Raw genomic sequence first — 18,312 nt, forward strand, 5'->3', positions numbered from 1 at the left:
ACATTTTACAGGCCCTTTGAGCGGGCTACCCGACGAACAATCTCGTTTGAGGGCTTCTTGACGACCATCCACAGCATGATGGAGGTTGCGGCACAGAGACCGTACCTGAAGTCGAGGCATTAGAAACCCGAGAGGACTGGTGTGGGGATGAGAGAGGTGACATACCATGTGAAGATGTACTGGGCGTGGTTATTCCGCAGGTTGACCTCTGCAGCTCGACCATAGGGAATGCCGCGAGCTTCATAGTCGACCATCTGCATGAACTCGGGTTCTGCTGTTGTTAGCAAGGATGAACTGTACGAGATGGCAAGGATGAGGCAGAAGAGGTTATACATACCCATAGTGGCCTCAACCCAGACGGGCTGGCTTCCCGTCAACTCGGCCATTTGCTTGACATCAGGGAAATAAAACAGGCCCTTCTCGGGCTGATTGTCAGGCGTAAACATGTTCTTCTTCCATGGCTCTCTGAGCAACCCCTCCACAGTGACCTCGCCCTTGGGCAACCCATCCGGCCTCGTCCTCTGATCTCTGTGCTTCTTGTCGATCCAGCCGCGGTTTATAAGAATAGTCGTGGCGTCCTCGCGCTCTAACGGCGTAATGACCATGTATCCGTCAGTACCGTCTCGCATGCGCGGTCCGATAAGCATCTCTTGGTCGTGTCGGAAGCGGCCTGTTGCTGTGACACGGCGGTAGTCGAACTCGTGGACGGCCGAGGGGTCGATGGTGGGAGGGAGGGGGAGGGGATCTCGGACGAGGCGGTCTTCAAACTTTGCGATGAGCTCCGTCTTCCAGCCTAGACGCTGGACCTGCCATGAGCCGAGAATGAAGGCCGTGATGGGGATGATGGCTGTGCAAATGTTAGCTCTCCGCTCGTATGTAGATGTGAATTGGCGTACCGAGGATGATGAGACCAGGTCCATGGCGCTTCCCTGCACGAACAATCTGCGGCGGTCCATCGAGAATCGACACAAACTCCGGGTCATCGGCGTCGGGCTGCTTCCTGGTATTGCGACGAAAGGTGGATGATGTGAAGGGTCTTTTCGGCGGGGCGGAGGCCAATCTCGGACACCGGGGGATGGGCCTTGAAGCGCGCAGGCTGCGCAACAGCAGATTCCGGGGCGCGTTCATTGTGGCAGATGACGCATTGGAGGTTGGGGGATTATCGTGGTGGAGGTGGGATGGTTATGGTCTTGGTGGTGATGATGTCGTTCTCGGACCGGACGGAAAGACCCACTTTACGGAGCCATAGAGTCGGCGACCTGGGTTTACATAGATGAGGCTGCGAAAACAAGCCTGCCATGAATATCTTCTTTAAAGGGGTAATTATTTCAAGTTGATTTGAGTTGATATGGGCGAGTTCAGCCATGGCCATGAGAAAGGTGATGTGAGTGATTAGGGATGAATTACTCATAGAAAGTGATCATTGGAGTTGTGTGTAAGTTGGGCCGACTTGTGAGAACTTGGAGTGTACACTGGGGGCAAGGCACGGTGATCGTAAGAAGTTCAGTCTATTCGTGTACAATAATCAATGTACTTGGTCTGTTTGGGGTCTATATCATTGTCATTGAGCCCCCCTAGGATCCCAAAACCTGGGCTTTTTAAATCTATGCAAATCCAATGGCGTCCAAGAATGGCATGGCCGCTATTGCAAAGACGTCTAGTTCTTAAGAGCGTCGATCCACTCCAGAGCAACCTTGGGCTCCATTCTGTTTCGGTAGTCGGGATCGATGTAGACGTTGCGAACGACACCGGAACCGTCGACAAGCAGAGTGGCAGGGATGGGCACCTCAAAGTTGTCGAGGCCGTTGCGCTTGGTGAGGTCGACACCGACTTGCTTGAAGAGGTCCTTGGCAGAGACTTGGTCAAAGACAATGCCGAGCTTCTTGGCGACTTCGTTGTTGCGGTCTGTGAGGACGGGGAACTTGATCTCGTTCTTCTCGGCAGTGGTCAAGCTGTAGTCGGGCAGCTCGGGAGTCAGAGCGACAAGAGTAACACCCCGGGCCTTGTATTCGTCCAGGTGACGCTGCAGGTGCTGGAGGGCGATGTTGCAGTAGGGGCACCACTCGCCGCGGTAGAAGGTGATGAGAAGAGGGCCATTTGCGAGCAGGTCGTCGCTCGACACCTCCTTGCCGGTGGCATCGCTCAGGCGGAACGAGGGGAATTTGTCGCCAACTTGGATAGCGTTCTGGGGCTTGAAGAACTGAATAAAGTCCTCGATGGCGGCAGTGATGGGCTCAGAGCCGGGCACGCCCTTGAAGGACTGGGCGATGGCGGTAAGCTGCTCGGACTGGGAAGACATTTTGTAGGATTTTTTAACGAAGATTGGAGTTTTGAAAGAAGTTTTGAGAGTGGTAGAGTTGTTATTGTGTTGAGTGTTGTTGATCTGATGCTGGATTCGACTCAACACCACGTCTACTCTGCCAACTATATACTCGATTCCCTGCCTCTTTCAACACAAACTGTAACATGATTATCAATCCTCAATTATAAATCTCGAAATAAAATGGTCTCAGTTTGTCCGAACTGATTAATCCACTTGCGCCTGCCTGGTTGTTGGTGTTGTGCTACTTAATGGGCCCGGGTCCGCAGGGGTGGGAAGGGAAGGTAAGGACTCGGCCGACTCGACCGAATTCGACCGAGCTGAGTGCATGATTCCATCTTGAAACCAGCAAACACTAAGCAACTTTCCCCGAAGGACAGTCTTACTACACGAATCATGCAGTCACAACCTAAGCGGATGAGACTAGGCACCAAGAGCTGCACCGAGTGCAGACGCCGAAAAGTTCGATGCATCTTCCCCGAGGGCTCAGACAGATGCCGACAGTGCAAAGCCCACAAGGCGCCGTGCAGGCCTCAGCAAGCGCCATCGAGCGACTCACCCAGCACATCGAGTCTCTCGCCCGACTATGTGCAATCAAATGAGAGCGCTGTTGAGGTCCTTCGTCTACGAGAATGCCAGAGACTCGGTCTACCGCCAGATACATCCCTCGGCGCCATCTTTACCCATGTTGTTGGCGAGTCCGTCTCGTCGAGGAGCACCTCCAGTGACCAAGACTTGGATGCCAGCGTTGTCCTCGAAAACGCACCGCTTATGAAGAATCTTAGAGAGACATTGCCTACTCAGCCTAGTTTTGAAGCCGAGTTGCGGCCCCGGCCTAAGGACCCTTTTCCTAATCGTTCTTCAATGATTTACTTGCCCTGCGCCCCGACACTGGTCAGCATTTTTGAGTATACACTGCAATTCTGGGCCATCTGGCCCCTGGCATTCACGCCTACAGACACGGGTGAGAGGTGTTTCCCAGACTCTGTGCCGATGGCCGTGAGGTTTATTCAGCAATCCGTCATATCCTCAAACCCAGGCGTCGTCGCAAGAGCTCTGGTCTGGCTCAGCCTCTGCCTCCAGGAGCTGCCCAAAGACTTCAACAAGGACACACCTTTGAGTCTGCCTTGGAAGGCATCCAAGATCATTGACTACTACCTTAAAGAGGTGGATGATCTGCTGCAAACACACTCGTCTCCCGTCTGCAATCTGGAGTTTATCGAGGCCCTCACGCTCCAATACGAACTCTTCATCTTCATGGGACGTCCCTGCAGTGCTTGGAAGAGCACTAGGACCGCCTTGAACAACGCCATGATACTGGGCCTGCACGGGCTCGCCCCAAACGGACGGAAAAAGGAGATATGGAATGCTCTCTGGGTACAGGATCGACATCTATCATTGTTCCTAGGGCTGCCTTATGCTGTCCCAGAGCATTTCATCCGCCTCGACCGAGTTGACGAAAACGATGCCCTGGAGCGGAAGATCCTTCGAAAGGTGGGCATAATTTCGGGCCACATCACCGATCGCAATTGTCACCAGCTCGAGTCATCATATTCAAGCACGGCTCGGATCATAGAGGAGATGGACCAGCTCAAGGAGATGATACCGACCGAGTGGTGGGAACCCACCGAGGCTGATATAACCGGGTACTATGGTATAGACTTTACACGTCGTGCCATCATCCTCTTCTACTATACAACCAACAAGCTGCTGCATTTGCCTTATGTACGCATGGCAGCCCGAGATAAGCGATACGACTACAGCCGAACCGCCGCCTTTGAGTCTGCCGAAGGAATGGTGCGAGCCTACCTGAACATGCGAGCCCTCGGAACTGCGCCCATGAGCTGCGACTTTGTCGATTTTATGGCCTTCAGCGGAGCTGCCATTCTCGCTGCGGACCTGATATCCAAGAATTCCTCTCGCTTGGCTGAGGAAGAGGAGCGGCTATGGAAACTGATCATGGGGCTGGCCAAAAGCATGAGAGATATGACCTCTGTGCTAGACTGCGTGGTAGCGGCTCAAGCCGCCGAGGTTCTGGAGAATCTACATGCGGCGCGACACGGGACCTTCTCTGGACCTGAGAACTTTGAGGTGACTATACCTTACTTTGGAAGAATGCGCATCTCGCGGGTCGAGAAGCCTGCGCCTGCGCTCCCCCAAAATGTCGTCGAGTTCGGGACCAACGTCTTCAACATGCATCTTCCGACCAACCTCCAGGCCTCGTGTGAGCTGACAGAGAATTGGAGTTCTGGATGGGATTTTGATTATACGTATGAGTGGCAGGATGTGTTTAACTTTGAGCAAATTGGGTCTTGACTGGTTTTTGGATGCCCCTCCTTTTGCGAATAGCTTCATCTCCGATCAATCACCACCACAACACCACAACACCACTCGCCCAAAACGCAGTCATTGAAAATTGCAAAATTACAAAAACTATATCAGCAAAAAAAGAAGCGCGTAAAGGACAGACATCTTCGTAGCACAACCTTTTTCGAACTCCAGGCCAGTATACACCGACATGCCCACCTTATGTCAGCACACGTCGCCGTCCCCGGTGCACCGGCCATCCCGAAGTGCGTTCCTCGTCAGGACCTGCTGAACAGTCGCCACCCTTACGCCATTCGGATGTCTGTCTGTTGAGAATGGGATCCGGGGAAGTGATATATAAGGGTAGAGGCTCTGCCGGGTGTCTGGCAGTGATGGAGCGCGGGGGGGCGTTCAGGGGTTGGTGACTATTCAACCCGGCTGGCTTGGTTGGAGAGATAATGGATTTGAACATGGTTATGGGGAATGGTGAATGGGTTTTTATTGTATGAGAGGCACTGGTTGTGTTGTTCTTGATGAGCTGTGTTTCCGAACTCTCATGGTTACACAAGAATGTGATGGCCCCTATATGAGCTACAAGGCTTGATCTTGACCGTACTCCACCTCGACACATCAGAAATTGAGAAGAACTATTAAAGGAAGAGAGAAGATTGGAATTTTGCTCTATTTCTGCCTATGAGTGACATCTAGGATCGTGCCAGCAGAAGTGGCTGGCTATGTCAACGCCGATCTTGAATCCATTTCCTGGGTTCTATCCCCTCAACCCCATATAATTAGTCCCTTGACTATGAGTGAGCGATCTTGAACAAACGCGGAGGACTGTTCTATGTTCCCCCTCGAACTTACCATATCTGTGGAATATGGGTTGCCAACCCCTGAAGCCGGCACCCGCACCCCCTTTTACCATTCTGTCACTCAAGAGTTGTAGTCGGAGTCATCGCCCCAGCATGAAATCTTGCTCAAGCACCTACCAGTTCGGGCTTCCTCTTTGCTCAAGTTGTTACATACTGCTACTGCTACCACCAAGACCATGGTCGCCATCTCTTGGATCAGGAATCGCTCCTTCATGCAAAGCCTGCCGATCTGGAGAGTTACGTCACGGCCGTGGAAACAGGCATTGCTTGCCATCCGTTTCTAACCCACGAGTGAAACGCCCAGGAAAGAGCCTGGATCCTGCAATGGGAAGTCTGGATGCATACATGTGTCTCCATTCCCTCTAGACACATTGTACTTGGCACATAGGTGGGCTCAAGTCGCCCAGGAAACTACAGAAATTCACTGAGACCAGTGGATTAGCAATTTGTGTTCAAATGACTGAGTTCAATGCTATAGAAGAAAGCCTAGTCAATTATCTCGAGGTTGAAACCATTCCCTAGAACCTCCGCACCCAATTAAGCCACCTGACTCTAAGTCTGCGTCGCTTGCTGCCTGCAAAAAGAGATCTGTGATGTCAGAAGTGCTCATGAAATCGGTATGAGCACCACAGGCATCTCCCTACCGCTCCCAGGGCCTTGCGGGCCTGACTACCGACGCTTTGAGGTCTTTTTGGCTTCACGAATGGGAATGCCGTTCTGACTGGGGAATATTTGACCTGCTCCTCAAGAAGCTGGGGCCACTCCTCTTCGAATCGCAGCGATGGCTGCCTCGGCGATGCTTCGATCGTCATCAAAGGACAAGGTGGAACCGACATTGTCAAAGTCGGCCCAGACGGTATCGAACTCCTCATTCTCCTGCTGTGTTCCCTGTTCTGGAACAGTGATAGAGTCTGCCGTGGCAACATACCAGAAGATGATCTTGAGAATTCCCTCCTGTGTAGTGCGTTGAGTAACGGCGATAGGTTCAGTGACAGCTTTCAGACGGTCCTCGGTCTTGAAGGAGGAAGGCAAGGTGGCCAGGGTGTCGATGTTCACAGGGAGTAGTTGGACTCGTATTCCAGTCTCCTCAAAAGTTTCTCGTAGGGCTGTCCCTTCAAGGGGTTCATCAATATCTTTACGGCCCTTGGGAAGCAAGTATTCGCCTGTTCGCCGCCAGCGGATAAGGAGCACTTTCGACCTCCCCACATCTAGCGACACGGTACCACAGCTGATGACGAACTGGTTAGAGAAGTGTAGACTCTTGCCTGTGGAGGCCATCTGGGATGAGACGTGAAAATGTCAGTTACGTGACTAAATACACCCGAGTTTCGCTTACTTACCTTGAATTGATCAAGACTCTCGTTTCTCTTTGTAGACTGTAAAGGAGCAGGGAAGTGGTAGGATCAAGTGTCAGCTTTAGCTTTGGGCCCTGCAGACTGGCCTTTGTCACAAATTTCGAGGAATTTGATGCGTGGGATCACGATGCCAAAACCAGACGAGCCCCCTCCGAGGCTGTTTCTTGCTCGATTCAGGAAAACTCTCCCAGAAAAGCTTGTCTGAATCATATCACCACCTTGAACTTGGACGCTAGGCCCGGGCCGTTGAGGCAATCTTGACGACCTTTTAGGCAGCAAGTCATGGCGGAGGAACGATTGGCCGTCCCCCAACCTTGTTGAAAGTTGCATTTTGCCCAACCTCGACTTCTGTTACAGAGCGAGGAAATTCGCTGCTGGCCTCAAGACGCTAGGGTTGCGGCAGGAAAAGTCACCAAAAGGGCTGCCGATCCAGATCGTCCGGCTCGAGAGAATCCACGAAGCCTGGGTGAAATGAGTTGGCCGGTCAGCCATCACGCCCTAGGTGGTTTGACAGACCCTTCAGGACCAACAAGATTTTCAGAACTATGGACTTTCACCATCGATTTCGTCTGTGTAACATTTTCGCTGAGCTACGGCTTTCATTCTTTCACCCTCTTCGTATCTCCGCCTTTGTCGCGCTTCCGCCGTTATTGGGCCCTGGATCCTCAACACTCGTGGTATGACGCGCTATAGACTCTTCGCCTTGATCTTGACTTTATTCCGCCCTGGAATCCATGGCAATGAGAGAAGCCGCATCGTTTAGGAAGAATCCTCATTCTATTCTGTACAGATCAGCATGGCAGAATCGGACAGGGGTGCTTCACTAATAGGAAAACGGGTTGACTTACACGCCCACGGTGAATGTTGACTCAAGAGGAAAGAGATCGCGGGGAGGAGAATAACGAAGACTGAATGAAAAGAAGAAAAAGATAATAGTCAAAGGGTTAGGATGGGTGAGGGTAAGGCCGGGGATGAGGATGAGAGTGATCAGAACCACACCCGCGTGCACAAAGCGAGGAAGCCGACCCTCATCGACCCCACAGTCCCTGATCAATCCTGGAGTAAACCAACATTGCCGACCCTCGTCATCAGCGGGTGATGTATCGAGAGGACCGAGTTGGAATGGTTGGGTACGTCGGACCCCCCGTGGCTGTGACCCCCCTGAGACTGGTACGCCGCCTCTAGGAAGCCCAGGAACGCTCGTCGGAACCGGGACCGATCCCTCAACAGCTCTATACAGCAGTATATACCACCGTTGTTACCTTTAGCATCTTCGAGGTAGATGAGAAGGAGACTGTCCCAGTCGAAGAAAGCGATGTATTTCGTCTCGTATTGGGAGCAGTAGTTGACGGCCTGCTTGAGCAGAATGTTCGAGTTGTGAGAAAAGAGGGTGGAGATTTTGCCCGCCATTGATAGGTTTCGCGCCAGGTGCTCTTGTCCGCAGAGGGCACGGGCGAATTCTTCATGTCGGATAATGCCAGGTCGCTTGTAGTCGAGTACAGCGAATCGACAGGTGCCGCTACCCAGACGCTGATGCCAGGTCTTGTCTGCGCGAGCACGTGCACCAGTGACATTGGAAGCCTCTTGATTGAGTTGAAGTATCTGTCTGGGGTGGTGGGCAGATAGTGCCAGGTCGACGGGGTTGATTAGTTGCAGGGCGGATGCATCGCTGACGTCGGCCTCGAGCCGAAGGGACCTTGTCTCCTCCCAAGTAGCCAGGTAGGAGTCTTTGAGACGGCTGTGGTTTAGAGGTGAGATGGAGATTTTGTTAAAGAAGTTTTGAAGGCGTATCCCGAATTTCGGTGGCTCTGCTGAGCTGGTTGACGGACCGGATATGTGAGCCCTGGGACTCTCGGCGATGGGATCGGTCCTTATGGGCACAGGCTTGTCAAAGGATGCGAGGATGGTAGTAGCAGGCATCTTCACATACTTATGATGACTCAATGAGGAGGATTGGATGCAAAAGGTAGAGGTTAGAGGACAAGATTGTTACGGACGACGATTTTGATCTTGGCCCGAGGTGTTGGAGGCAGTGATTCACTGTCCATGCTGGCCCATGACCAAGGCCAGACCCTCTAGCCACATCCTAGTTCTCCTAACTCTTTAGGAAGTATTCAAGATAGCACCGATAACCAAGGTATTCTACCATTTGCGTCCCTCTATGAAGGAGCGTTCATTTAGACGGCAGCCACTCAGAGAAGCCCATATTCAACGTCAACCGGCATCATCTGACAAAGATGGTCGACCACCGGACCAGATTATAGATTTTCCGTAGCGTGGAACAGGAATTTTGCAAGCCTTTTTATGCTGGAACAATGCAAACGGGTCATTTTTCCCATGTGGTTTGTGGACTGGCGGGCAGTGTTGAGGCAGCGCAGCGTATCGACCGTGAATCACCCCCCTCATCTCTTGCACTTCTCAACTTCCCCGACCAAGACCGGCACAATTCTTTCTTCTCTACTGCTGCTTCAAGATCGATTGTTGGTACCCACCAAGGATGTGGATACCAAATACAATTCCCCTGGAGGATTGGCCTCCGCGTCATGGGTGCCGCTACCCGATCCCCGACGTCCCGATTTCCCGTACTACAGCGGTCTTACCCTCACTATCCGACCTCACACACCTCCCGCTCCCTTTGGACTGACTGGATATACCAAAGGATCAGAACGCCAGCAGGCCCGCCGAGAGGAGATTGCCAAGGTCTCGCAGAGTGAATGGTGTCTTCGCAATCCTCTCGCCGAAACCCCTCCGCACTCAGGCGATGCAGAGACGCAAACGCTCGAGATTGTTCATGGCATCGCCTGCAAGGATGGACGAGGTGCCCAAGTTGTGCGCTGCCACCTCGGCGACGACAAGGACCGCAGCTACGTGGCCAAGATCTACGATCCCTTCTACTACTCCTACGCTGACCCTGAGTTTGGCTCCCCCGTCGACGTCACCTACATGGCAGACGAGCACTACAGTCGTGAAGCGGCAGCTTTTGAGGACATCAAGGCTGCAGGCGTCGATGGCCAGTTCACTCCCAAGTACTATGGTTCCTGGACGTTTGACATGCTTTTGCTCGGTACTTCCGAGGTGCGTCCAGTGCGGTTGGTGCTCCTGGAGTGGGTAGATGGAGTCGACCTCTGGAGTATCATGGAAAGGGACGGCGCGAACAATGGCTTCCATACTATACCACCTGAGGAGCGACTCGAGATCTTTGCAAAGGCTGCAGAGGCAGAAACAAAACTCGACTACTACGGCGTCATTCACCGCGACTTCTCGCCCAGGAACGTCATGATTGTTGATCAAGCCACAGACGTGGGATCTCGCAAACGAGTACTCTTGATCGACCTGAACAATTCCACCTGCATCAACCGCCCCAACTTTCGAGACAGACAATTCCGCAGGACAGATCCCCTTCCCACCAACTCGCGCTATCTTTGGTGAGGAGGATGTCCCAATGAGTTCTCGCAATGGGTGCCCGATCCGCATCGCTCCCAGGACGCTGTCTTCAATGGATGGTTGGAGCAGAGATGGCCGGATCCTTCCGGCGAATACTTTCTGCCACCCTTTACGCTACCCATACATCGTCAAACAGCTAAGCTCATCGAGTACGCTTCGCCAGTACCAGACACTGAACCTGTCTTTGCACAGGTATACAGTCGTCGCTACTCCCTCCCACCCGTGAGCTGGTAAGTCTCCCGAGAAGGATATGCTCTTAATACGATGATTGGGAATACTAACCTTTATAGGTCTCCTGTTGGCGGATCATCTCCGAGTGAGCTCGGAGAAGCCAAGTCACCGAGAAGCCGCGTTGATTCAGGCGAAAGCGACCCCCTCAAAGTGGCAATGGATCACTAGGAAGCGGTTCTGAGCCAGACAGTACAAGCCCATCCCAGGGTGCGCTTGGAGAATTGGAGAAAGCGAGCGGTTTTGTTGAACCGCAAGACCACGACGATTTCCGAGGCGAGGGCAAGGCATCGGCAAGTGGGATCGAGCAAGACGACATGGGCCAACTTGGAAGTGGAATTAAGGAAGCAAAGACATCACACGGAGACACCCAGTCAGAGGACAGCCATTTCAACAAGGGATAACCTGAGAGAGAGGGATGTGGTATCTGACCCCACGGCAGCGAGACGACACGGAGTGAATTTGAGGGCATAGAGGGATAGGGATAAGGATGGCGGCCTAGAGACACGGCCTCAATCGCTTGCAAGCAAGTAAAGACGACATCGTCTTTAGAATTTGGCTAATGGTGTAATCAAGACTAGAAAACTTGGAGAGTAAAAAAAATGATAACCTTTCCTGACTCTTTCTTCGACCTCGGAAATTTTCGTGGGCTGGGATAAGCGAGCATCTTGTGCATACTCCTGGTGATGTATATATAATTGGAGGCCCCCCGATCTTTACAAAACGTATTCCCGTGATGGCACGACCCGGCACATGACGGCAGCGCCGAAGCCTGGTAATAACGGGTCGTGGACAGGGCCGAGGCGATGAAAGTTAGTCACAGGGCTTGGTCGTATCCCAAAACTCCCTCGTCGATGCGATGCTCGATCTTCTAGGACACGGGTGAGTTCTTTTTTTTCGCTTTGAGGTGTGAGACTGAATTATATAGCCAGCAGGGAGAGGAGCAGCATTTGATGTGGCTCCCCTCGTCTGATGATTTGAACATGTTCTCAAAGATGCCGTTGAGGGTAGCGGCGATACCCATGGCCAACACCTCATGACTGGGGTGTGGCCTGGTCTTCTAGGCTGAACTATTGCATTTCAACAAACTTGGGACATTTCTTCCTCCCATTCTCGAGATCTTCGATCAGGTTGTCGCCCTCAAACGACACCCGAGACAGAGAATGATGGATCCCTTTCGTGTGCCATCACAACAGACAAATGGGCATTCAGAGGCCTCTTTGGGAACTAGCTTGGTGCAGGGTGCTGACCCCTCTGATAACTGGTATATATATCTCCAACAGGGCCTAGGGATCGGGGAGGTCTCTATGACGGGGAAAGGCTGTCGGAGGCGCGATGCGCTCTGGGTTCGTCAAGTTCCAGTATATAGGGATGTTGTGGTGGATCTGGTATATAGAGTATGCTCAACATTGATGATGGTGACAGCTAGGACTGGGTCGGGGTTTATATGGTTTTCTAGTGAATGGCTGTCACCTATCTTTATGCCTTTGCGAGCAGATTTGGTAGCAGAGTGACCAAGCTTGCATGTATCGACACAACACGAAGACAACGCATCAACCTGTCGTTGTTGTTTTGGCAAAGGCTTGATAAATACAGTAATTGCTATCATGTCCAACTATTTCCTCACAGGAAAAATCACACATATCGCCTTGGTAACCCTCCCAAAGTATGTAGTGGTTGTCTGGGATGCTTGCCTCTGGGTGTTGATAGGGGGCAAGCATCGACAGGCAACCCGTGAGCTTTGTTGCACTGAAACACGCAAGAGCACGGGAAACTTGAAACGGACAAGTATGGAGTGCATGTTGCCGTCGGCCTATTTTTGAAATTGTTTATCATGGGCGACTGATCGGGCACCATCCTGTTGCCACCCGAGTTGCTCGCACACCACTCAACGGCTTGACCAGACTAGTCAACGCTGTGCAACATGTGGCTTATTGCCCCTGCCGGTGACCTTGCCGCGAGTACAGTGCCAATCATCAGTCAGACAAACTTTGACTGCCTAAATAATATATATGATCAACTCAGGGTTGATGCTGATATGCTTGGTGTCAAGCTTGTAGCACCTGCTGATCCCCCCTGGGCGGGTCGTTGCATCCCGTCTACGCCACCAAACGACATTGAACAAACAACCTACTCAAGCAAGCTGCCTTCTGCATCCAATGCCTTGGGAGAAGCAGTTTGACCAGTGCCGGTCACCCGCAGAAGTGCGAGAGCCGTGCTCATTTGACCCACGGCCTTTATCATCTCCCCCCCTTCTCCCTCTCAAATCTTTTCCCCGTCAAGGTCTCTTCATCATGGCCACCGACGAAAAGATGGCTACCGAACAGAACTCAGACACCGATCAGAAGGTCGACGCCCTGATGTACGCCATACGGGACGTTCCCGGCAAGGGAAAGGGCCTCATCGCAACCAAACCTATCCCCAAAGGTACTCGAATCCTGGCCGAAGCCCCCATCTTCACGAATCCCGTCGCTTTAGAGATCCAAAACGTCGAGGCCGAGGTCATCCGTCAGGTCAACAACCTCACGCCAGCCCAAAAGACGGCCTACTTCAACTTGACCTGCCTGGACATGTTCAAGTCCGAAGATCCAGCCTGGGGCGTTCTTTGCAGCAACTGCCTGAGGGGACCCGCCGAAGACATCCACGGTCTTTACCTGATAGCCTCGCGTGTCAACCACGCCTGTCTGAACAACGCCCACGACTCCTGGAACGCAATCCTGGGGAAGCTCACCCTCCACTCTCTCAAGGACATAGCAGAGGGCGAAGAGATCACCATCTGCTACCTCAACAAGCTCCGGGACAGGGCCGGACGCCAGGCGGGACTCCGCGAGTTCACATGCACCTGTAGCCTGTGCTCCCTCGAGGGGCAGCGCCTGGAAGAGAGCGACCAGAGACTGAGGCAATCGTGGTATTTGTATGAGCTCTTGGGGACTCGGTCCGAGGCCACCGACGAGTCGGTATGGAGGAGATACCGCGCTATCCGGGAATGCGCCGACCTGCTCGCCAAGGAGGACGCGTTCGACCATTACTCGATCCATCTTTACTCCATCGCCTGCTTCTCGTTCATGGTGATGAACGAGCGAGCAAGACACATGGCTTTACTTGAGCTGCACCATCAGGCTTGCCTCTTGTTCCTGGGCGACGACAACCCCAAGACGTTGAGCAGCCAGCAAACGCTCCAGGGTCTAGCCCACTGGAACTCCGTCATGGGCAAGGTAGACCCAGCCGTCGTGCCCGAAGGGCTTGACCCGGAAGCCTTCGAGGACTGGCTCTGGAGAGACAGCAAGGCCTGCCTCAACGGCTTTGCCGACCTCAGCAACGAAGCTGTCTTTCCTCGCCTCGGAGGTCTTCCTATCTTGGCCAGAAACAGTCCAGATTACTTTACTTTCGCCAGTGACGGACGCCGTATACAGCCTCGCAAGGCCTGGTGCCTTTTCGCCGAGATTATCAAGACCAGCTCCATCCCCGGAGGCGTCCGGTTCTGGATCCAGGACCACTACCGCAACCAGTGCCCAATCGAATTCAAGTCAGGAGGTCAAAACTCAAGAGCTCTCAGCCCCGAGCCCCAAGTTGGTTGGGCCATCGCCATCTTGCGCCCCGTCAGGAAGGGTTACCTTGCCGAGCACTTGATCCTAGGGCAACATCTCCAGTACATGCTCCGCGTTAGAGAGCGCGAGAAGGACCTTCTCAAGGTATTCCCCCAGCCGCCGTCCTCGACATCACATGCTGACAACACTCATAGATATTCCCAATGTCCTTGAACGATCTGATGTCGCTGAGTGCTCGCGTGCAGCAGTTCTCGATCCAACACGACGACGGAATGAGAACATGCCATGCCTGCCAACGTCAGGGAACCTCACTCAAGGCATGTGCTAACTGCCACTTTTTCTGGTACTGCGACAATGTGAGACATTCAGGCCAACATACTGCGGCGTTGAATCGTTATATTGATTGGTTTACAGGATTGCCAGGCGCAAGGTTGGCGTGAGAAAGGCCACAAGAACGACTGCAAGATGCTCAGGGACTCTGACCTGAAGGCCATCTTTCAGACTGCCTGGGACGACTTGGGTAACAGTCCCTTGAGGTTCCCTCTGTGAATTTGTGTTCAGCAGTTCAACACTCGAGGCCGTATCGGTGTGCAGGGCGTGGTTGCACAGCAACATTGCTGAACAATGATTCGTGCTTGTTTTTGGAGTGGAACGGTATAGCGGAACAAAGGTTTTGTATCGTTGTCAAAATTAAATCGCTTGTAAGGTATCTAAATGCAAATGCTTTCTATAAACTGTCATCGTGACCAGAACCTAATTTTACTCACGAAGCTCGACGGCCTACCAGATTCATCAGAGCTGGTAGAACTTGTTTGGCGGAATGACACTCGTCGCGGCTTGACATAGTAAAGGTCAGCCTCTCTGAACGAGTAATCAACGTTTGGATTTGATGGAGAAGCCATCTGCCACGCTGGTGACACCTCTCCAGGTTGCAACCCCCCTTCACCCCCTGAGCTGCCCGAGCTGGAACTCTCACTTGTGCTCTCAGCGATGCTCTCAGGGGTTAATCTTCCCAGTGCCTTGAACTGATGATTCCTCTCTAAGAGGCTTGATGAGGACCTCTCGGGCCTTGGGGACCGGAAGTATGTACGTAGCAGCTCTGGTGATACTGGCTCTGAGCCGAAAGACGACGCGCGAGGCGAGCAAACTGACGGCGCTTTCGAGCTTAGCGAGCTATTCCTCTCATGATCGACTACGAGGCCCCGTACGGACAGATTTGTGACAGTCGTGGGGCGCCTTGAGAGTTGTCGAAGGCCGAAAACCTGACACCGAGTTAGCATAACAGAAACCTTCATCAAGAGAAGTGCACTTACTTGAGGGTGTTCCTGATCCTCGTCCTTGTCCGGCTGCTCAGGGCTTGTTTTTTTGTTGGCCGCAGCGATGGCAAATTGGACAAGGTCGTAGGTCGAGGGAACGAGAAACATGCCAATCATAAAGAGAGCATGGAGCATCAATATGATGTATCCTAGAGCACTGGAGGCCTTGTGGCTCGCGAGATCAGGGACCATACCCACACATAGAAGCAGGACACATAGCCGCGCGACCGTCACCACAGTAGCCCTGGAAAGCAGGCCGGACACCGACCAAGCCCACGTAGCGAGACCCAGCTGACCAACTTCGCAAGCCATGAGGGCAAACAGCTGCTCCGTTCCAAAGTGTTGCAAGCCTCCAATCATAGACCCGCGGAGCACAAGAAAGCCGAAAGTAGCCAGCGTGTAATAGTCTTGGGTTCGTGATGGCACTTCGTCGGCTTCCTGTCTATGAAGCTCGTCGATGAGCAGATATCCCATATTCTGGGGGCTCCGTGAAGACAACCCCCACCAACATCCCAGAATCAACAGGCAGATCGCCACGACTGTCAAGATGGTGTAATAAGAGGGCAAGAAGCGAGCCATGTCAATCTGGTAGGTTGCCCAGGCCGTGAGGGGAAGCAAGAGGTAGCTCAGAAAGACGCGCAGCGCAACCCAGATAGTTGCCTTGTGGTTGTCTTTCGCAGAGCCCTCCAGACTCCAGTGCCCAGCTTGTCGAAACCAATCCCGTGTCCATCTTAGGTTCTGACCGATGTGGATGAGAATGAAGAGGCAGATGAGAATGACGACGGCTAGAGTGGCGATGTTGCTCCAAGTGCCCATAGTGACAGGGGCACCCATAACTTGTATCATGTGCTCGAGGCCTGAAGTTCCACCAAATGTGCCATTGATCTCATGAATGCCATCACGGATACCAAAGTAGACGGAATGCCTGATCACGATGCCTCGTTGGAGCATCAGAGTTGACCAACTGGCAGCGCTGACAATCGGTTGCAGAAATCCGGGATAATTGAGGGTGAGCGCTCCGGCAAAGAAGATGAATTGGATATACGAGAGACAATCGGCGATCCTGGTGAGGTGTGACCTGTTCGATGCCCTTTGAATGGAGCCCTCTTCTTCGTCTTGTAGCGGTTGTACCAGATTGGACCACTCTCGCCAGCCAGCAGCGAGAATCACCAACACAAAGGTAATAACCGGACCCCAGAAGGAAATGCCTTGCATAGTTGGGCCAATATCTGGTGTCAGGAAGCCATTCATGCATCCAACTGGGAGGTCATCGGAGCCCCTGATATCCACCTCCAGCTCGAAAGCCGCCAGAGGTGCCGGATGATTGATTCGGAAAAGGACCTCGAAGTATTGTGTTCGCTTTTGAATCTTCTGAGCGGACCATAGTCTCGACTTGCAAGTCGAGTTTAGAATCTCGCCATGGTATCGACTCGTTCCACCGAGAGCAGCCAAACTCAGCTCTATTGAGGCATCCTGTTGGCGGAATTCTTCGCACGATTTTAGGTCCGCATATTCGCCCGAGATGATCAGTTGGAGTCGTGTCTCGTTGTGTCGTTCATCGAGGGATGCTTGGAGGCTGCCGGGAGTGAACTGGGGGTGCGAAGAGAGAGCCTCTCCAGAGGCCGAGATGCAATCCCGGACCTGGACATGCGCAGCCAGACCAGGACGCGCGAGGGAAAGTAAAAGAGCGAAAAGTAATGACCTGAAGGAGAGCATCTGCGTCAGAGAATTAGAAAGAGAGGGAGTAGCTGGCATCGCCGCCGCCGTCAACGAGACATGAAGGGAAAGGAGAGACAACGAAGGGACGTTGGATGATCACGAACAAACAATCCATTTCACTGCAGGGGAAGGGTTCAAAAGACCAGGCGTTTTCCGGGGCAGCCTTGCGATTTCTGCAAAATCCCCATCCAGGAACCCTGGCAGCCCCTGGCTAGTGACGTCGCAAGCGCTACAAGGCCTGTAAAAACGAGCTCTGTGGACTGTCTAAAACACCCGGTCGCTCTGTGGATGCCGCTTACAGGAGCGATCGTCGTCATTTCGATGGGGCTCAACTGTCATGGTCCTCCATCATGGAGCCCGGGGCATTGTGGCGATCCAGAGGTTGAAGAGAGCCTGACTCGTCCGGTGCGCTAACGGACAGAAGTGGAACCAGGCGGCCTCTCCGAAGACCCAATGAGCCGGAGCCGAACAAGAAGCTTGGTGGATAACTTGGACTTGAGCATTGCCATTGAAAGGTACCGTTGAGAAGTGCCGCGGAGGTCCGTGATAGCATCCACTTGAGGATGGGAAGAGCTCACCTGGGTCACGTGGTCGTTCATTGCGTGTACATTCAATCAGCAGTTCAACCTTGGGCTTTCTATTCCCTAACTATTTAATTCAAATAATCACGTCAAATGAACTCCTTTCGAAGATCAGGTTTCACCTGTCGCGTCCTTTGGGACAGTATCGCTGGTGTTGATGTCCCTTGTGCAAGGAAGGAAGCAAAGCATCGCGCTCATTTGCAACGGCAAATCTGGCAGAGAGAAACGAAACTCAAGGCCTCATCCTAGATACCAACAGCCTCGACGATTTCCAATTGCTTAGTTGGTTCAGCAAAGGGGATGGTATTTCGCGGCTGAAATTCTGCAGGGCGAGTCCTGCAGAGTTAGACATGACATGGGGCTGAGCCGCCGGGGAAGCGGATGATATTCATGGCCCCGGCAATGTGCAATGTTTTCTTCTTCCAATGCTTTTGATTTAGCCGAGGGCTTTTTGATGATTCAAAATGTAGGTCGTTTTGGTTCAGCTCGCCTCAACCTGGTTCATCAGCGCCGCCTTTGGACACCCATGCAGCATCAATGAGGCTATCGTCACTGCACTTTGGGAACTCCGCTCAGAACGCGCGTCTAAATGAATATGGTTCGTTGCTTACACAATGTGAGA

General features: G+C 52.7%; 7 protein-coding genes across 7 annotated transcripts; 3 read left to right on the top strand and 4 right to left on the bottom strand.

Annotated features, from left to right (window-relative positions):
* Positions 1-5: 5 nt before the first annotated feature.
* NCS54_00430000 (SURF1-like protein) lies at positions 6-1,128 on the bottom strand (the record flags this gene model as incomplete). The annotated part of the gene is made up of 4 exons (XM_053149841.1): positions 6-105; positions 166-271; positions 338-847; positions 897-1,128. 4 exons carry the CDS (start codon positions 1,126-1,128, stop codon positions 6-8), a joined length of 948 nt encoding a protein of 315 aa, XP_053005816.1.
* Positions 1,129-1,657: 529 nt separating this feature from the next.
* NCS54_00430100 (Thioredoxin domain-containing protein) lies at positions 1,658-2,299 on the bottom strand (the record flags this gene model as incomplete). The annotated part of the gene is made up of 1 exon (XM_053149842.1): positions 1,658-2,299. The coding sequence occupies one exon, from the start codon at positions 2,297-2,299 to the stop codon at positions 1,658-1,660; it is 642 nt and encodes a 213-aa protein (XP_053005817.1).
* Positions 2,300-2,716: 417 nt separating this feature from the next.
* NCS54_00430200 (Zn(2)-C6 fungal-type domain-containing protein) lies at positions 2,717-4,636 on the top strand (the record flags this gene model as incomplete). The annotated part of the gene is made up of 1 exon (XM_053149843.1): positions 2,717-4,636. One exon carries the CDS (start codon positions 2,717-2,719, stop codon positions 4,634-4,636), a length of 1,920 nt encoding a protein of 639 aa, XP_053005818.1.
* Positions 4,637-6,243: 1,607 nt separating this feature from the next.
* On the bottom strand, positions 6,244-6,777 carry NCS54_00430300 (Nudix hydrolase domain-containing protein; the record flags this gene model as incomplete). Its single annotated transcript, XM_053149844.1, has 1 exon — positions 6,244-6,777. One exon carries the CDS (start codon positions 6,775-6,777, stop codon positions 6,244-6,246), a length of 534 nt encoding a protein of 177 aa, XP_053005819.1.
* Positions 6,778-9,191: 2,414 nt separating this feature from the next.
* On the top strand, positions 9,192-10,283 carry NCS54_00430400 (Non-specific serine/threonine protein kinase; the record flags this gene model as incomplete). The annotated part of the gene is made up of 1 exon (XM_053149845.1): positions 9,192-10,283. One exon carries the CDS (start codon positions 9,192-9,194, stop codon positions 10,281-10,283), a length of 1,092 nt encoding a protein of 363 aa, XP_053005820.1.
* A 2,537-nt stretch (positions 10,284-12,820) lies between these two features.
* On the top strand, positions 12,821-14,623 carry NCS54_00430500 (MYND-type zinc finger protein samB; the record flags this gene model as incomplete). Its single annotated transcript, XM_053149846.1, has 3 exons — positions 12,821-14,218; positions 14,269-14,430; positions 14,489-14,623. The coding sequence occupies 3 exons, from the start codon at positions 12,821-12,823 to the stop codon at positions 14,621-14,623; spliced, it is 1,695 nt and encodes a 564-aa protein (XP_053005821.1).
* Positions 14,624-15,070: 447 nt separating this feature from the next.
* Positions 15,071-17,145, bottom strand: NCS54_00430600 (Hypothetical protein; the record flags this gene model as incomplete). The annotated part of the gene is made up of 3 exons (XM_053149847.1): positions 15,071-15,230; positions 15,287-15,336; positions 15,388-17,145. 3 exons carry the CDS (start codon positions 17,143-17,145, stop codon positions 15,071-15,073), a joined length of 1,968 nt encoding a protein of 655 aa, XP_053005822.1.
* Positions 17,146-18,312: the final 1,167 nt, after the last annotated feature.

The sequence above is a fragment of the Fusarium falciforme genome, chromosome 3, assembly GCF_026873545.1.
Source record: "Fusarium falciforme chromosome 3, complete sequence".
Lineage (NCBI taxonomy): Eukaryota > Fungi > Ascomycota > Sordariomycetes > Hypocreales > Nectriaceae > Fusarium > Fusarium falciforme.